We start from the raw sequence: 18,227 nt of genomic DNA on the forward strand, positions 1-18,227 counted from the left end.
TCTGTGGTCTCAACCTGCCTCCCTCAGCAGCATCTTGCCTCATGCCCAGACTGCACATCTTGGCCTGGGGTTTCCCTGCTGATATCAAAGCATGAGATGCCCTGGGAGCCAGGCAGACACAGCCTGAGGGGTGCGGGGGTGGTGAGCCCAGGCCTGTGGGAGCACATCTTTGACCATGAGAAAGAGCAGTTTGCCTCTTTCTCCCTTGGGACAGATTATCCTGAAACGAAGTTACACAACCTCTTGGAAGACAGTCCCCAGGGACTGAACAAGCAGTTGCCCTTGGCCTACGGCCAACTTGAAATCATTACTCCTCCCCTGCCTTCCGACTCTTGGCCTTGCCTCCCACTCTGCCGTCTTCGGGAATTAAGGGTAAAGCTTTGCTGCTCTTGCAAAGCAGTCATTCCACCATAACTGCTTTCCAGATGGCTGATAAAACGAAACACCAGGGGAAAGGTAACTCCAAAAACCTGCACAGGCTGATGGCCAAGCTCCAAGTAAGGTCCACTGCCTGTGATTGGCACACATCTGCTGCCGGGCGACGTACACAAAACAAGGCTTGTTAGCATCTTTACCTGGTGGTCCTGGAGGTCCCGGCGGCCCCGGGCGGCCTGGAAAACCAGGGCAACCCAGGGACCCAGGAGGCCCCACTGCACTCTTTCCTGGGGCTCCTCGCTCCCCTTTACTTCCTTTCACGCCTGGTGGTCCCGGGGCACCTCTGGGGCCAGGACTTGATGGCCCTTGGAGAAAAAGAATCATTTTATTATAATTTAATTATAATAAATAAATTAATAACATTATAGTTTTATTATAGCTTATTATAGTTTTTTCCTGATTAACATATGATTACTTTTCAATTGCCAAACATGATGTATTCTGATTGATAAAAGTTGCAACACTGAAAAGTATAAAATAAAAAGTGAAAATCTTCCTTTCTTCATCTGTGACCTTGTTAAATTATCACAGAAGAGCTGAGCTCTGAACACTCCATTCTCACCAGGTCATTTATGTCATTTGTGACAAGAAACTGAAACAGAGTTTGGGATGCACAGTAGTATTTTTATTTAAAAGGGCTTCATGAGAAATTCTTCAATATGTGCTATGTTGTAGATTTTTAAATTAGAGACTATAAGGTGCCTACCTTGCTGTATCCCAAAGAAGAAAGAGAGAAAGTTCTAGTGGGACTTATTCCTGCCAATTGTCTTAGATAGAAAAGGGCGTTGGGGAGGGGAGAAGGCACCCCCTGGGAGAGAAGCCAGGCCCTGGGGTATAAAACCCATGTTCTGTGTCTCCTAAGATGATGAGCACGTCAACGGGGCAGCCTTGAATCTCTGCCTCAACAACAGGTTAATTGTTGAGAAGAGAGACCTCTCCACCAAGGGGCTGAGAGACCAGCGAGGGTAACATCTGAATATTTCTGATTATTGAGCAGAAGGATTTTGGCATAAAGGTGTATGCTTCTGATTGAGCCGTTAGAGAGCTTTGCAATTTTCACTCACTGGCTTCTTGAAGGAGCCTGTTTATTGCTTAGGGACCTGGCAGGTAGAAGGAAGCCCCTGTAACCTTTGGCTAGACCTCTTAAATATCCTTTTGCCCCATTGGAACTTCAAGAGATACTCACTGTGAACAGCTGATGTAATTTTTTCATGCATATGCAAGTACACACAATATTTATCCATTCATCTATTTTTACAATGGAATTGTAATATACATACAGTTCTGCAAACTGCTTAATTATAACTCAGTTTCTAAATTATTAAATAGCTTAAATATAAAAACATGGCATAGGGGAAAAATATAATGAATGGTAGGGCTTATGAAATATTTGTTCTTTTTTCTCGGTTTCCTTTTCTTTACAAAATGACACATGACAGCATTTCAGTTGTAACTGAGGCCTCTGGAGCTGCTCTTGATGCTAATTCTTCTTCCTTCTTCAAGAGGCAACCGTGCTAATGGCTTGTCGGTGTTTCTACGCTTTACAGACTTGTCTCTGTATCCATAGACAATATACTGTAAAATTTAAAATGTGACATAAAAAGTATAGTCTATGAATTCTTACACAACTTGAAGACTGTCATTTTTAACCGACCTAACTGGCATCGAACTGTTGTTTTCTATCTCTGTGCTTCCTCTGAGTGTTAAGGCTTCTGCTCCAACACCCACGTTGCTGTCTTACACTTAGGGACAACCACGGGGAAGTAAAAAAGAGCATTTCTGCAACGCCCTGTGCCAGCCTCCACTTCCCTTTCCACTGCAGGTTACAAAGTGCACAAGTGAGAATTGGCAAACACTTTTGCACCAATTGATGAAAGATTTATCTTATGTAACTAGTGCAAATTTATGAAAGAACAATGTCGTTTACTTTTTAATAGCATTTCTAGTGACACCCCGAGAAACACATACCAGGCCTGCCAGGAGCTCCGGGAGGACCGCTGGGACCTGCAAACACATAACAGGCATTGATTGCTTACGGAGATATAAATACTGCCCTCTTCTCATTTTTGAAATCTTGTGACAATATTATAATAATAATAACTATTTTCATATTTTTCCTCCATTCTTATACAAATATTAGAAAACTTTATTTATTTAGACAAACCGCAGAAAAGAAACTAATCTCAGGTGTCTAATACTCAAAAGTGAATCATGCTGCCATATTGTTTTCAAATAGTTTCGCAGAAATTCACCAGGAGCCTGCTCTATGTTTGTGCTTTGCTGGGGATGGTTCAGACACAAGAGAACCAAAGAGCTGAAATTGTCAAGAATCTGCAGTTTGGCCTGATGTCTCATCTCAGATTGCTTCTAGCTCTAATATTGCCTTTAAAAAAAATCTATTTATGTCTATATGTATTTGTCCATTCATTTAAACACGCTGGATAATTTTCCTCTAAGTAAAAACCCCTGAAATCTTGTTGAAATCAATGATTCGCCTGCATTGGTGGTTCTCAGTCCTGCTGCTGCACAGAGAATAACCTGAGGAGCTTCCCAGCCTGCTGGTGCCGAGTCCTGCTCCTGACAATTGCATCGGAATCACAAGGATGGGACCCGGCCTTGGCCATGACTGAAGGCAGAGGTGAGAGCTGACGGCCTAGACCCTTCCAACCCATCAAAGGCATAGAACATAAGTAAGCGTGTCTTTAATTCATGGTGCCAGGAGTCAGGAAACCAGGGCTTTGTCACCTCTTGTCACTATTTGTGTGGGTTTGCTCCAATGCCAGCTATTCAGGTCTCCACTTCCACATTCATAACCTCACTGAGATGACAGGTTTCTTACACGCCCTCTTCTTGCCCTCTGACCACATTAGTGTCTGCCTGCCAGACTTGAACTTCATGATTTTCCACACAAAGGCAACTTAGTTACCTTCTATGGCATTTTTGTACAAAAGTTTCACATGAAATTTTCAAGTGTAATTTCATAGGAAAATATGGGATTTCAAAGGAAGTTTTATATGAATTTATGGAAAATTAGAAGACGTCAACAAATACCACAATCCACGAAAATTAGGAGACTTCCCTGCTGCACCTGTGAATTCTAGGCCTATCAGCCAGGCTGTGTTACTTTGAAAGAAGGGTGGAAACGATAAGCAAGTGCTTTGGGGGGAAACTCATTCTCACCTGGTGGGCCACGTGCTCCTTTGGGCCCCGGTGGGCCTGGAATCCCCTCATCTCCCTTTTGCGGGTATACATCATAATATTCTGTCTTGAAGGGAAAAGACGTGAAAAAAGAGAAAGAATAGCTATTTATGGACATTCACCAAATGCAATTCCTTCAATTCCTTCTTTGTCTCCTCAATTCATAGGCTTTTGTGTTCACAGAAATAGAGTAGTCATGTGTATAGGATGGGTAACTTTAAAGATAAGAGTTGATGTTTCTCGTGTGGCATCATGTATTTCATGGGCTTTCAGTAAGAGATACATTTTACGGCATGACCCAACTCACACACTTACATTTATATATGTGCATGCATGCATATAGACATATCTATGTCTGGGTGACTATGTACACAGAAATTAAAGTTTCATAAAATAGTGACTTCCTTTATGACATAGGATCAACTCTGATATTTTTTTATTCTGTTCTACTTCACTTTTTAAAAAATGCTTGTCCTGATGTACTGAATTTATTTTACAGTATGTTGAGAGCTACACATCCAAAAATACCCTATTGATTGTTTCTTTACATTTCAGGACATCATTGACTTACAATAATCAAAGACTGTTGTTTCTGACATATCCCATGGACCTACGCCTGATCTCCTCAACCATCTACTTCCTAAGCAGAACTTCCTCTGAAGTTAGTAGATGCTGCAGAGGTATATACAGACTTGAGCATAAGATAACATACAGTATGCCAGGAATGCTTAGAATTCCTCTAAAGTGCAACTAGGAAAGTAGGTTTCACTTAGAATTCTGTACATTTATCTTGAAGTAAAGAAGATGAAAATATAATTATTTTTAAAGAAAAACCTCTGTTTTGTTTTTTCGCATTTTGCATGGGGCCAACTACTTTGTTGACTTGTTTAAAGATGAGGTAACAAGAGCTTTGTGGTTAAGCAATAAATATAAAATCACAAAGAAGAATTCATAACAACAACAACAATAATGATGTAATAATCCCCATCATAAAATCTATAATGGCCTTTGTGCACCTGCCAAGTGTTGGCTGAATCCTTTCACCAAATAGCCCACTTCATCTTCCTGCTGAGAACACCATAAAAGTATTTTGGGACTACTTGCATTTGAATTATTTGCTTGTAGTGTAAAGATGAAGATTTCCATGACCTTCCTTCAGTCACTGAGTTAAATTACTTGGCCTGAGGGGTCAGAGAACCACATTTAAAATAGGGACACCCCCATCCCCACAGGCTGTTCTGTCAAAACTATGCAATCGAACCGAGGCTGCCCTGCTTAGCACACTGCCTGTGAGAACTGCAGTCTTTGGAGAGGAGAGAGAGATGCTAGGTCTCAGTGTCTGGGCCCCTTTTATCCCCGCCGCCCCCGTCAGGCTGCAGAGTCACAGAATATAGAATATGGCCACCCTGCAGTCAGGAGCTGACAGTCATCAAATCCATGTCCTCGCCGAGAAGGGTCAGTGGCACTTGCTGGCCCTCCATTAAACCCATGGTCGAGGTTCTGCTGCTGGAAGGTGCAGGAGTTGCTGGAGAGTGTGGAGCTGGCTCTCTCTCTCCTGGGTGACCAGCTGTCCTCCTACTCTACTCAGGACACAGGATCACCTTGGACCAGGTTTGATGAAACAAAGGTTCGCTTCCTCTCCACAGCCCAGCATAGGCATCACTAGTGCATTCCAAAGACCAAATAGGACCAAGGAGGAAGATTTGCCCATTGTCAAGAGGACAAATGATGACAACAGCTATTTTTTTTTGCCCTGGTTTAATGAAAAGGTAAATATTATAACCTCTATCGTAATCGTTAATGAGGGACCCTGACTGAAAATTTCCTTGATATTTGGAAGGACTTGATCAAATCTGACATTGACATTGTTTTTAATTACACTTACTGGACCATGAAATCCTGGAGGGCCAATGTCCCCTTTCCTCCCCTATGGTAAAAGACAGTTACAAATTATGAGTACATTCATTAAAAGTATTTACGTATATGTTATACTTAAAAAGCAAAATGCTTAGTTAAACAATAATGCATTATTATAACAATATACAATACGATAGTAAACAATGTCATTTTGATGTAATGCACAAACCAAGTTGTAGTGTGAGGGACACTGACTTTAGATTATTTTCCTGGGGGGCTGTATCTGGGTCAAAAGCCGTTACCAAGGTCCTGCAGCAGTAAGTGGTTGTTCTAAAGAAGAAGTAGTGGTTGGTGGCTCTCCAGGTGTCTTCCACACCACTCCCTTCAGAGGATGTTCACACCATTCCACACTCCCAAGTCCTCGCCCACATCAGCGGAACAGAATCACCAGGCTATGGGTTGTGAGCAGTTCCCTGGGTCCCAAGCGTGAACAACCCCCATTCTCACCTACTCAAGAGGGGATTTCAGGATTCTACTGGAAGTGGTATTATTATAGGATAAACCTTGAATTTGCACATTTGCCTCCATGTGAAAATCATCTGACTATGTCTGCAACATGTTGTTGAAAGAAAAAATGCGGAATACACTTCACAACTAACTGAGGATGACCTTTCGGTGTGGAGAGGCCCAGCTTGAGACTCAGGGCCCACTCAGCCCATAAACTTCCAATGATCCAAAACTTCCTGCAATTGTAAACCTTTTCCAACTCCCCCCTTGTGGGGAGCTGGAACTTCCCTGGTCCTAAGTCAGCCAGCGTCTACTACGTAGAACAGTTTAGTCTCTTTCCCACGAGGCAGCCCTTCAAGCATTTAAGTAATGCTGCTACATCTCTTATTTCTTCTTAAATGTACTAAGGTATTACACATATTTTAATGAACTCTGATCGCAATTTCCTGTACCTAGCTCCAGGATATGGAGGGAAAAGAGCGGGTAAAATTCAATCAGTTGAAAAAGGCTGAAGGTAGGACGTGAGGAAAGCGTTACCTTGATGCCGTCTTCACCCACCAACCCCGGCGAACCCCTGCTGCCTTTGGCTCCCTAAAGAACAGAGAATTGGTCAGAAGACTCATGAATCAATTTCTTCTGTTAGAAGCAGAACAGTTCAAACTCTCTTTTTGGGGGAAAAAAAAATGTGTTCAGTTGATCTCTTTTCACAATGTAAAACTGTGATTCTCAAATGTAATTTTAAAAAACTATAGGCTGTTGTTTAGTTTATAACTAACTACTCAGTGACTCTCAAAAATCCTCCTTCATCTAATGGGACTGACGCATTTACTATACCAACAGGGAAACCATGCCTGTACCTCAATGCCAGGGAACCCAGGGGTACCGTCTTTTCCAGGTTTCCCCTAAAACAGAAACAAAACAAAACAGGGAATCTAATAAATATGGATAACTTTAGTAAACATGGAAAACTTAAATGATATAATCATCTCCTCTCGCCCTCAGGCAAGAAGGCCTGGCTGAGGCTTCCCAGACAGTTATGAGAAGGAAACTATTATTAATAACGGAACACGCAAATATCTCTTGCAGGTAACGCAGAAGCCAGTTGGAATGGGAAATCAGGGAGGGCCAAAAGAAGAAAGAGAGAAAACTGGGCTCAAATGCTGCCTAATATAATTTCCTGGTTTACCTGTGGGCCAGGTTCTCCACGGGCACCTTTTTCTGATCCGTAAGAGTCCCCGGGTGGTCCCTGTGTTAATGAGACTTAGGTCAAGTTTTACTAATTATTGACTGTTGACTGACATTGATTTTTATTCACCTTTCCATTGTGATTATTCTGCTGTATTTAAAAACATTAAAATGATAGGTCATCTAAGAGGGAAATACTATTTATGAGTATTAATTAGTTTTAAAAAATAGGTGCTAAAAAACCAGATGCTGCAAATCAATTCTGAGATGGATAAGACTGAGTACATGCAAAACAGCGCAAGGATTTCAGCTAGAAGTGGCCATAAAGTAATCCTAGTGTATTCATGGCCTCTGTGGCAAATTGCTATTGCCCTGTAGCTAATATTAAGATTTTTAAAGGCAGATCATCAATCAAAATGTTCACTAACGTTAATTGTGTTTCAAAGGAACAACGTGACTCTAAGTGACCTACCGAGGGTCCAGGAGGTCCAGCTTTGCCCTCGTCTCCCTGGTCTCCCTTCTCCCCCTTGAGTTCCTGCCACAAAAACAAGTTAAAGTTGTTACAAGCAGATCAAACACAGTTCTACTGAATACACTTGGAAAAGTCCTTTATCTGTTAAATATACTGAATTTACAAAATACTTATGTTCCTCCTGTTAACGTGACACATTGTGATTTTTCACATTTTGAGTTTTATACCTGTGAACTCACCAAAACGATATACTTTTTTAAAAGGGAAGTAGCTTTTGATCAAATTACATTAAACTAATTTAATACCTGAATCAGCTTCCTATAAGCACAATCACATCATTTCTAATGTATTTTACATTCATGTTTAATATATTGAAATTATTTTTACGGCAATCAATTATTTTCTGAGTAAATGTTACAATGAGGATTTGATTCATTAATCATGTTTGTTTTTGTTTTTATCATATTTTATTGGTTATACTTTTTCCAGTGTGTCGCTTTTCTTCAGGGCATTTTTTCCAAACTCATTGTCTCCTACCCACCAGGCTATCTCTTCCAGATTAAGAGTTTGTCAAGATGAGGTATTTTTTCCTCTCAAGTTTTAGTCAATAAAGTTTTAAACTTTTAAAATTTTATTTTTGTTGATTACCTCTGGAAAATTCAGGTTTTTTTCCCTTCAGTTCAATTTTTTCCCGTCTTCAGTGTGAATTATTATTTTTGTCATATCAAATTTCACTGTTTTAACTTTTGTTTTGAAAATTTTCATTATTAAAAATTATATCGGAAACTGATGGTTAAGAGGTTTTTTTTCAGCGATGCAAATGTTCTAGCTGAATGTGGTAATAGTTGTAAAAGTCTATGAATATACTGACAGCCACTGAATTGTACACCAAGTAAGCCATTTTATGGTATGTGAATTATATCTAACAAAGCTGTTAAAATTCATTATTACTAACGCCCATGATTTGAATACTTTAACAGGGTGAATCTTGTGACAGGTGAATTATATCTTAAGCTATATAATATAGCTTAAGCTATTTAATAATAGCTTGAGAATAATATATCTCAAGCTATTTAATAATAGCTGTATCAAGCTATCATTAAAACACAGTCAAGTATAAGTTTACAAGATAAGAACGGCTTATGCTTATTTCTTAGTTGATCCACTACACAATTGTTAGCTACTTCTTTGCTTCTCCATTCTCTCCCAGCCATCCCAGGATCCAACCTAGTGTGTGGGACTGGTGTATTACATCGTGGTTCACTTCTTCTGAGTGTTTGATTCAGCTCCATACCCTGAAAGCCAATGTTAATGTCCAAATAAAAGATCATAGTCTTTTGACGAGAGATGGGGAACAAACTGTCCTTAGGGTTACGATGGAACGATAAACACGTCCCACGTTAATATGACACCCTTCCATCCATATCTTTAGAGTCTCCCCATCCAATTGGCTCAGAGCTGCACACCCATTTCGTAATGATTTGTTCAGAAATGCTCACTGAATACGCCCTCTGCATTAGGGGCAATGAGAGGGGCTGAGGGTAAAGGGTGAGCAAAACTGGCCGTGAGGAGCTGTACCTTCAAGACTCTTGGAAGCTGCTTCCTTCAGATTTCACATTTTCTGGTTCACGAGTAACAAAAATAGGGAAGGAATAAACCTGAGAGGCTCCACAAGGCGGAGGGGGCTGGGCTTGGGTGACAGAACTTAGAGAAAAGGCAAAGGAAACGGAAAGACACGACCCCAGTAATAAAATTGAGGCGTTACCGTCCTGTTATACGGGCCCGTCAGCATCACAGTAACAGTGCCTGGTGGTCCGGGGGGTCCTCTTAGTCCTTTCACACCCTAAAGACAAACACACTCAAGAATTATAAACTAAACCACATCGCCCTTAGTATATTTGAGATACCTGCTTTTCCCCTTTAGCGCTTCTGTAAGCAAATAGAGTCAAGGACCGTGTGAGACACAGCCAGCGCGCCCCTCGCCTGCGCCTTACTGAACACAACGCGGCGGCTGACCGCCTGGGCGCTGCAAGCGACCCGCCCACCCACAAGCCTCCGTATTCACATTACCCGCTCTCCTTTTGGTCCGATCACGTTATCACCCATGTGCCCCTGTCAGAAATATAAAACCAAATTAGTTTTAAAAAGGAATATGAATAAATTGACTAAGCCCTTTAAAGTTCCAATATTTGTAACTGAGCATTTATATTTGAATCCCTCCTCCCCAAGGTCACAGTTGCTATTTTATTTCATCCTCAAAGAGCATGTTATTTTAAACTTAGAGTATAGTCGATGTACAATATTATGTGTTTCAGGTGGACAGCATGGTGATTTTCCATTTTGATACCTTACGAAGTGACCACCACGATAAGTCTGGTGCCTGTCTGTCACTGTACAAAGTTACGATGTTCTTGGCTGTTCCTGTGCTGTATGTTACATTCCCAAGTCTTACCGATTTTATAATGAGAAATTTGCACCTCGCACACACCTTTACCGTCTTCACCCTCGCCCCACCCATCTGCAAGCATGGGTGTGTTCTCTGCATCTGTGAGTCTATGTTTCATTTTGTTTGTTTTTTTTGAATCCATACACAAGTGGAATCCTACAGTCGTTGTCTTTCGCTCTCTGACTTACTTCATGCAGCATAAACCCTCTACATCCATCCATTGTTACAAATGAAAAGATTTCATTCTTTTTTATGGATGAATAATATTGCATTTTATCTCCCCTTCTTCATCCACTTATCTTTTGATCGACACTTGGGCTGCTTCCTTACCTTGGCTATTGTAAAGAATGCTGCAACGAACATGAGATGCATATATGTTTTCATTTAGTGTTTTTATTTTCTTTGGATAAATGCCCAGAAATGGAATTGCTGAATCACATGGTAGTTCTATTTTCAATTTTTTGAGGAACATCCATACTGTTTTCCTTAGTGGTTGCCCCAATTTACAATCCCACCAACAGTGCGCAGGGATTCCCATTTGCCCACATCCTCACCGACGTTTGTTATTTGTTGACTCTTTGAGAGTAGGTATTGCAACAGGCACTGTGGATGGTGTTTGCATTTCCTGGATGATCAGTGAGAGTGCTCATCTTGTCAAATGTCTGCCATGCAGCACTAATTTCCTAGTGGGGTGCAGCCTGGCTCAGCACTTCCTTACTTAAACTAAAGATGGGGATCAGAGAATGCCACCCAGAAATATACCACTTTAGCTTAAGGATTTGGAGTTGAAGGCAGTTTAGGGACAGAAAATGCAGAAGTCCTCTGCCTACCCCTATCTGCCTACCAACTATATAAATGTCCCTTTGTGGGGGCGTCACCTCTGCCCTCTCCAGTCCAAGGAAGAGGGGACAACTCTTATCAGTGGAGATAGCACTGACTTAAAACTGCATAAACAAACCCTGCTGGAATAACCCTTACCTTCTATTAGTTTCCCCCTTATACTTACTTTCTTATAATTGATCACCCTTAGAAGCTCAAACCTCTTTCGTTTATATTGTCATTTCTCTACGAATTTATCTCCCCTTGTGAAAATAGTACACAAACGGTTCGGGATTTTCATTTTTGTGCTTATGAAATAAACCTTTTCTCCCATTAATCTCTTGTTGTCAGGTTAATTAGCAGGGCCCCAGTCACTGAAACTAACCAAGTAGAGGAAAAACTCATTTCCTCCCTGCCACCAATGACTGGCCTTGGCAATAGAAACACATGCAGTACCCTGCTTAATGAGTCCATGATTAGTCATCTTTTATTTATAAGCATAAAATAAGATGGGTTTCAGGAAACATCCCACTATAAAAAGGTATAGGATAAAGTGGCGAGTGATCTGTAGAGTTATCAGAAATAAGAAATCTATGGAAAGCAATCCCAGCCCTTTTTCTGGTAAGGAGCTCCTTGCGATTGAATTAAGACTCTGTATCAGGGGTCAAGTCACTGCCATGCAAGGAGAGGAGAGGGAAGAGCTCCCCACCACGTTCCCTTCCCTGCTGGGAATCCTGGGAATCCTGGTGAGCTTCCAACATGGGCCCATAGTGACCCCCGTGTGCAATCAGACTGGGTTTGGCTTTTATGTTCATTTGGATGTTCTGGCTGATAAGACATAGGAGCTATAATTTACCTTAAGTCCTGGAGGCCCCATGGTTCCTGGCAAGCCCTAAAAAAAAAAAAAAAATCCACAAATTAAAATTATAGCAGGAAATGCACCAAGCCAGAAAAACCATTTACAAATTTAAGCAATAATTCTTTTATTAGTTTTATGGTGTCAATAGCAAAGGTGACTTCGTACTCACAAAGAACCCTGGAGGGCCAGGTGGGCCGATGGGTCCGGGAAAACCTGGGAGTCCTGGCCAACCCTTTCAATCAAGAGATGAAAGAGTGAATGTACTCATCACCTAAGAACAATGTCCGTTAGTTAAGTGCATTAAAATATTTTAATAAAATCAGAGGAACATGATGCCTTCCATTTATGCCTGCCATTAATTACAATACATGCCCCCAAGAGAGTTGCCAAGTGTTTACAGGCTGCCAGGACCTTCCTGTTGGTGCTACTTCCAGAAAAATGGCCAGAGCAGTAGCTTTACTGCAGAAAAACTTCACAAATCTTTGAAATGTTGCTTCTTTCTCTTTCTTAGCCATACAAGCTCCTACCTTGGGGCTCTCCACTTGTTCTCCCTCTGCCTAGAATCTTCTTTCCTCAGACAAGAGTGTGGCTTACTTCTTCTCCCTTTTCTTCTTTTGATTCAAATATCACTCTTACCCTAGGCCTTCCTGCACATCAGATCTAAAGCTGTGACTATCTAGCCCTGGCCTGGAAGCTCAGTGGGTTAGAGCATCATCCTGATATGCCAAGACTGTAGGTTCGATAGCTGGTCAGAGCACGCAGAAGAAGGAACCAACAAATGCATAAGCAAGTGGAGTAACAAAATCAATGTTTCTCTCTCTAAAAATCAGTAAATAAAAATTGAAAAAATAAATTAAAAAAATAAAATAAAGCGCCTTGGCTGGGGTGGCTCAATGGATTGGGTGCTGACCTGCGAACCAAAAGGTTGCTGGTTCAAGTCCCAGCTGGGGCACATGTCTGGGTTGTGAGCCAGGTCCCCAGCTGGGGAAGTGCAAGAGGCAATCTATAGGGTCTCTTACACATCAATTTTTCTCTCCCTCTCTTTCTCTCTCCCTTCTCCTCTTTATGTAAATAAATAAATAAATAAGCAAGTTGCAACTCTCCTAACCCAGACATTTCCTAGTCCCTGTTTCTGCATTATTTTTCTCCTTGATATTTATTACAACCCCCCACACCATACACTTAGTAATTTATATTTTTCTCCCCCTCCCGCGACTAGAATGTAAACTCCATGAGGGCAAGGATTTTTTAAAAGCTACTTTGTGGCTGATTTGTGCACTATAGTACCCTAAAGTCTAGAAAAATCCATGGCAAGTCATTGGCAGGTTATAAATATTTCCTTCAGTATTAGCACAATATATATATATTATGTAGCTGACACTTAACACACATTTAAGGGGTATATCTACTTCCAGGTTGTTACCTTCTTCTCTTCCTGGCCCCCCTGCTCTAGCATCTGACCCCTTAGCATATCCTAAGTAAAAACCCAAGAGCCTGGGTATCCTGTATCTTTTCTCTGAAGCCTGTGATGGCTCCTTAGTTGCATCCTTCTGCAGTTCCACAGCTTGGCCACCAGTTGACATGGCTCTCTAGGTAGGAGTTCAGCAACCTTAACTGACACTCTTTGACGCACCTAGACAACTGCTAATCTCTACCCAGGAATTTCTGCATATACTTCTGAACTAAGTTCACATATTTCTGGTTAATTATCCTGAAAGTTAGTTCCTGTGACTTAGGTCTACCAGAAGATCTTTTTGAATTACCAAGTAAAGAACACACAACCCCCCCTCCCCCAATAGTTATGTTTCTTTGTAGCCCTTCTGGACCCCCTCAGGCTACACGCACAGACATCAGAAAGCAAGCTATTCAACAGAGAAAGATGCATTAAAGTAAAACCCTGTTATTTACTATCATGCAACTTTTATGGTACAGCTATTACTTACTGTTACAGTTTTAAACTGTGTTCTATGTATGATACAAACCTAGCCTTGATTTTCACAAATACAGAGGAAGTTGAACCTCACTCTTTCTTGAAGACTCTACCCGAGATTTAGGAAAGCTTGGATCACTGAGACTTAAGAAGATGAAAAGGCATATGTACAAATCACCTCTTTACATTAGCTTCATGTACTTTCTTATCATAAGGTGAATGTTTTACAATGAAATGAGGTGGATATGTAAATAGAAGACATACAAATGTTGTATTTAAATATTCTTAGGAGAGTGAGAAAGAGGTATGGGGGAAAAAAGAGAGGAGAGAGAGAAAGGAGAAACAGAAGGTAGAAAGAGAGAGAAGGATACACACAGAGACAGACAGACAGAGAGAGAGAGAGGGAAAATGGAGAGGGAGCGACTGAGAATGGTAGGACTCTTCTCTGAAGTGCTGGTACCTGTAATCCTGGAGCTCCTGGCAACCCGGGATCACCTTTTCCATCAAGTTCTATACCTTCTTCTTTCGCAGGAGCACCCTTGAAAATGAAGTTCATCGACCATCATAGCTGTTATATCTTCAAAGCCCATTTAAATGCTTATTGAAGGTCATGCCACTTCAAGGATAAAGGCGCTTTCCAGCGTAGATGATAAAGGGGCTCTGTAATAAACCTGACAAGCTCAGGGGGCCACATGGCAGGGATGACAAGCTCAGTGACCAAATGTAACCACACAGGAGGGTCTGAAAATAAATTCCAAACTGGGCAAGTCATGGTGAATAGTCACCTCCCAGGCCTATAGTTTCATTGGCAAAGGTCACTCTTGATCTTAGGCAAGTCCTGTCCCCTGTTCTTATGCATCTAAGATAATATACCTTTGAAATGCCAGAGTCAATCTCTTTTCTAGACCCCTCAGGACACAACTGTAGGCACCAGAGCACGAGATCCCAGAATCCCTCATTGTTATGTTGTTCTCCGCATTCTTCAATATGTGCTGGGAACGTGGACTCCCTTGTACCCACCAATGTGAAAGACATATACGTTCCTCCATTTTGCTTTTTGTCCAATCCTAGACATTTCCCTGCTTTGCTTTCTCCCATCTCCTTAATCTACCACCAATGGATTTTATGTACCTTCCTCATGTTTTCTCCTTGGATTCTAAACTCACAAAAGGAACTGCAAATCTGCCGTCTCAGCAGCATTTTATCAATCTTTTGAGGGATTGCTTTTGGGCATGTCCTCAAAAATTTGGCTCAGATAAACTTTCATAAAACTTTTCTATAGGTTTTGATGTCCTTTTGTTGATACCAAAGTATGTACTTAGAGAAATGGTTTAGTATTAGGTAGTTACTCCATTTTGAAGGATTTGAAGCATTTTTGTATTTTCTAAAATTAACAATTTACTGTGGAAGGAAGGAAGAAACACAAGGATGATAAAGCGTTTCCCAAGATTCCAGAGTAAATGGCCCTTCCTGATCTGGATGGGAGGGCCCTTGGCAAAAGGCCAGGCCTTTTCTCCTAGAATCTGTTTCCTTAAACAATGAAACAAAACTTGTATTTTTTAAAGACACGTTTATGACAAGAGATAGAAGATGTTCAATAAAAATAAATATCATGTCGCAATTTTAATGGTTTCTGGATTAATGATGAAATTCCATTCGTAATTATTTATATCTTATTATTTAATAGAAGTCCCTTTCATATGTACGATGACAGATTTTCAATAATAAGATGCTGCAAATGACTTACCTTTTCTCCTTTTAAACCAACAGCACCCTAGGAAGAGCAATGGTGTATTACTAACTAGACACAACATCCTCCTTCATTACATCACAACATCGTTAACAAATAAACAACACCTTCTTTCTCTCTCCTGCCCTGCTTTCCCTCTCCATGGTGCACTTCTGATCTAGCCCCCTTGCCCCTTACTGCTCAGCTTCTTCTGCATGTCGCCTGCACGCTTCCTGTTCTGTTCATCTCCTGCTCGTGCTCCAGACCCACATCTGCCTCCTGCCTCTCGCCATCACGGAAGTCTCCCATGCTAAGGCCTACCATGACTTTGGCATTGCTAAAGTCAATGACAAAAGCGTCTGTTTTCATCTTACTGGACTTCTCAGCAGCATTAGGCAGCTGTCTGCTGCTCCCCTCCAAGGAAGGGTGGCAAGAAACACACTTAAAATGTTCAACTTATAAACAGAAAATTTTCTACCATTTCCATAACCCCATCCTTCAGCTCTAATTAGGAATGGTTAAACACTACTTGAAACACACAAAAAAGGTTTGACAAACTTTTGTAAATCTTACATTTCTATTAATTTTAAAAAGGGACGAGGAAAGTAGTTTTAGACTTTTAGGGGGTAGACTTTAAAGGTATAATTTGAGACCTCTCTCTCCGGGCTTCTGTGCCATGTGCCCCTGGCTTCCGTCTTCCAACAGGGCTGTTCCTCCTTTACAAGCGCATACCCCTGGGCCCAGACCGAGGTCCTGGCTCTAAGCTGCCTCCTCTGCTCTCTCACTTCCCAGGTCACCCTCTCCCAGTCTCTCCTCTGCCTACTATACAGCTCCACTCTATGCCTTTAAAGCAAAAAAAAAAAAAAAAAAAAAAAAAAAAAAAAAGTCTCAAAGGGCAAACCTGAACTCCTAAGCCATGTGTTCATTCATTCCTCAACAATCAGTGGGATGTTTACTACTGGTGGCCCCAGACATCCTCATGACAGATCTCAGTAAAGGGTCCTTTTGGAATAAACCACTTACATTTTACTTTATGTCTGTGATGGAGAGTTAGAAATGCAGACCTACCGGGACCCCTGGGTAGCCTGGTGTCCCTGGAAATCCTGGAAACCCTCGCTCCCCCTGGAAGAAAGAGCACACAAAGCTTGTCGTTGTTCTTAGTTGTGCTAAAACAGCCTGTTGAGCTATTTTCCCTGTTCCTCCCTTCTAGCCCTGCAGGGGTAAATCTACACAAAGTAATTAAGTTCCTCATGGCTACTGGGTCCTGAGGCTGAAGGCCAGAAAACCATTATCTTAACTGAAAACAAGATTAGAATCTATTGTTTCTCAAATTGTGCATAAATGGCAAAAGTCTCATTGTGCCAAAAACTTTTTAATTGCTGTTTCCTTGAAACGTCAGTAACTAGTTCTTTCTTGGCCACCATTCTGGGAAAGAGGAGCGTGCAGTCAGGAGACAAAAAAGATGAGTGAACATCAAAAAGCTCAGCCCGTAAATGACCCCTGGACATGGACAACGGGGTGGGGATTGGCTGTGGGAGGAGGGAGGGGGCGTGGGGCAGGGGAGAGCAACGGGGGAACATGGGGGCAACTGGAATAGAACAACAATAAAAAGAAGAAAAAACAAAAAATTAAAAAATAAAAATAGAAAAGAAGAAAAAACAAACAAACAAAAGCTCAGTCCTTTTCCAAAGACATATTTTGCATTCCCAGCTTGAGTTTCCAATTTATCTCACAACCTCAGATAAAAATAACCAGTTATCTTCCTGTGAGAAAACATGAGAGAACTTCCTCAAAGGACGATTGGAAACCAAGGCATAGGAACAAAGAAAATAGGCAGGTTCCTGGTTCGAACATCACATTTCTGCTCTGAAGACAGGTACCATTGGTTCTGGCTATAAGAACGGTCCAAGGAAAGTCTGTCCTATCTCATTGCTACTGCACCTTGATTGATCCATTCAGCAAAACATTTACTAATCAAGTCCTGTGTAAGAAGCACATTACCTTAGAGCCATTGCATCCTGGTAAACCAGGAAGACCGTAAGGTCCGGGATAGCCTGGGGTGCCCTGGAAAGAGAGCGGGTTTCAAAAAGGGGAGGGAACATCGAGGCCCTGGGACCGGGCGGAAGCAGTGGAAGCCGCGAGGAAGCCAAGGGGAGGGAAAGGGGGGCTCACGGAGATAGTTACTTAGATATAAATGGTTACTTGAATAATTAAGTGGTAAATGCAGTCATTTTAGAAAATAATTTAAACAAAAATCATAGCAAATAAAACGGGTTAATTAAAACAAGAATTATCAGGTGAAATACAGCTATTTGAAATAAAGTCAAAGGTTGTTCTATGTAACATGGATCCCTTAACCTGCGTTTGAAGCTGGAGGATGGAAAGGAAAGGAAAAAGAAGGGGGAAATGTGCACAGTGGTAACTATTTTATAATTAATTATATGGTATTAAACAGTTGTTTTGTTCTATTCTTTTATTCTATTGCATTCTATTCTTTTGTTCTATTATCCTGTGCTATCCTATCCTATTCTAACCTATCCTATTCTAGTTTTTCAGGCAATGCAATTTGATCTGTATGACCTACCAATCTACACTCCAACATATTATGCCATCCTACCATTCCATTTTCATCATGCAGTGAATTTATCAATATCCATTTCCTTGTGCTATTGATTTAACAACTTTATTCAAATTAACTTACTTTTTATGTTTTCAGTTACACATTTTTCCCCCCATTACTTACTGGAAGTCCAGGAGGACCTGAAAATCCTGGTAATCCACTTATTCCCT

General features: G+C 41.2%; 1 protein-coding gene across 1 annotated transcript in view; it reads right to left on the reverse strand.

Annotated features, from left to right (window-relative positions):
* Positions 1-18,227, reverse strand: part of COL4A3 (collagen type IV alpha 3 chain) — a 122,838-nt gene that overhangs the window by 43,656 nt on the left and 60,955 nt on the right. Inside the window, exons 5-21 of the mRNA XM_054585603.1 lie at positions 18,181-18,225; positions 17,439-17,501; positions 16,506-16,559; positions 15,456-15,482; positions 14,169-14,246; positions 11,948-12,010; positions 11,776-11,811; positions 9,725-9,766; positions 9,420-9,497; positions 7,655-7,717; positions 7,184-7,243; positions 6,855-6,899; positions 6,535-6,588; positions 5,519-5,560; positions 3,616-3,700; positions 2,404-2,439; positions 576-740 (exon numbers count right to left, since the gene is read on the reverse strand). Of these exons, the coding sequence (XP_054441578.1) occupies positions 576-740; positions 2,404-2,439; positions 3,616-3,700; positions 5,519-5,560; positions 6,535-6,588; positions 6,855-6,899; positions 7,184-7,243; positions 7,655-7,717; positions 9,420-9,497; positions 9,725-9,766; positions 11,776-11,811; positions 11,948-12,010; positions 14,169-14,246; positions 15,456-15,482; positions 16,506-16,559; positions 17,439-17,501; positions 18,181-18,225 (1,036 nt within the window). The remainder of the gene's footprint in view (positions 1-575; positions 741-2,403; positions 2,440-3,615; positions 3,701-5,518; positions 5,561-6,534; positions 6,589-6,854; positions 6,900-7,183; positions 7,244-7,654; positions 7,718-9,419; positions 9,498-9,724; positions 9,767-11,775; positions 11,812-11,947; positions 12,011-14,168; positions 14,247-15,455; positions 15,483-16,505; positions 16,560-17,438; positions 17,502-18,180; positions 18,226-18,227) is intronic.

This window comes from Pteronotus mesoamericanus, unplaced genomic scaffold, assembly GCF_021234165.1.
Source record: "Pteronotus mesoamericanus isolate MK-2021 breed Mesoamerican mustached bat unplaced genomic scaffold, CSHL_Meso_final contig_90, whole genome shotgun sequence".
NCBI classification, from domain to species: Eukaryota; Metazoa; Chordata; class Mammalia; order Chiroptera; family Mormoopidae; genus Pteronotus; species Pteronotus mesoamericanus.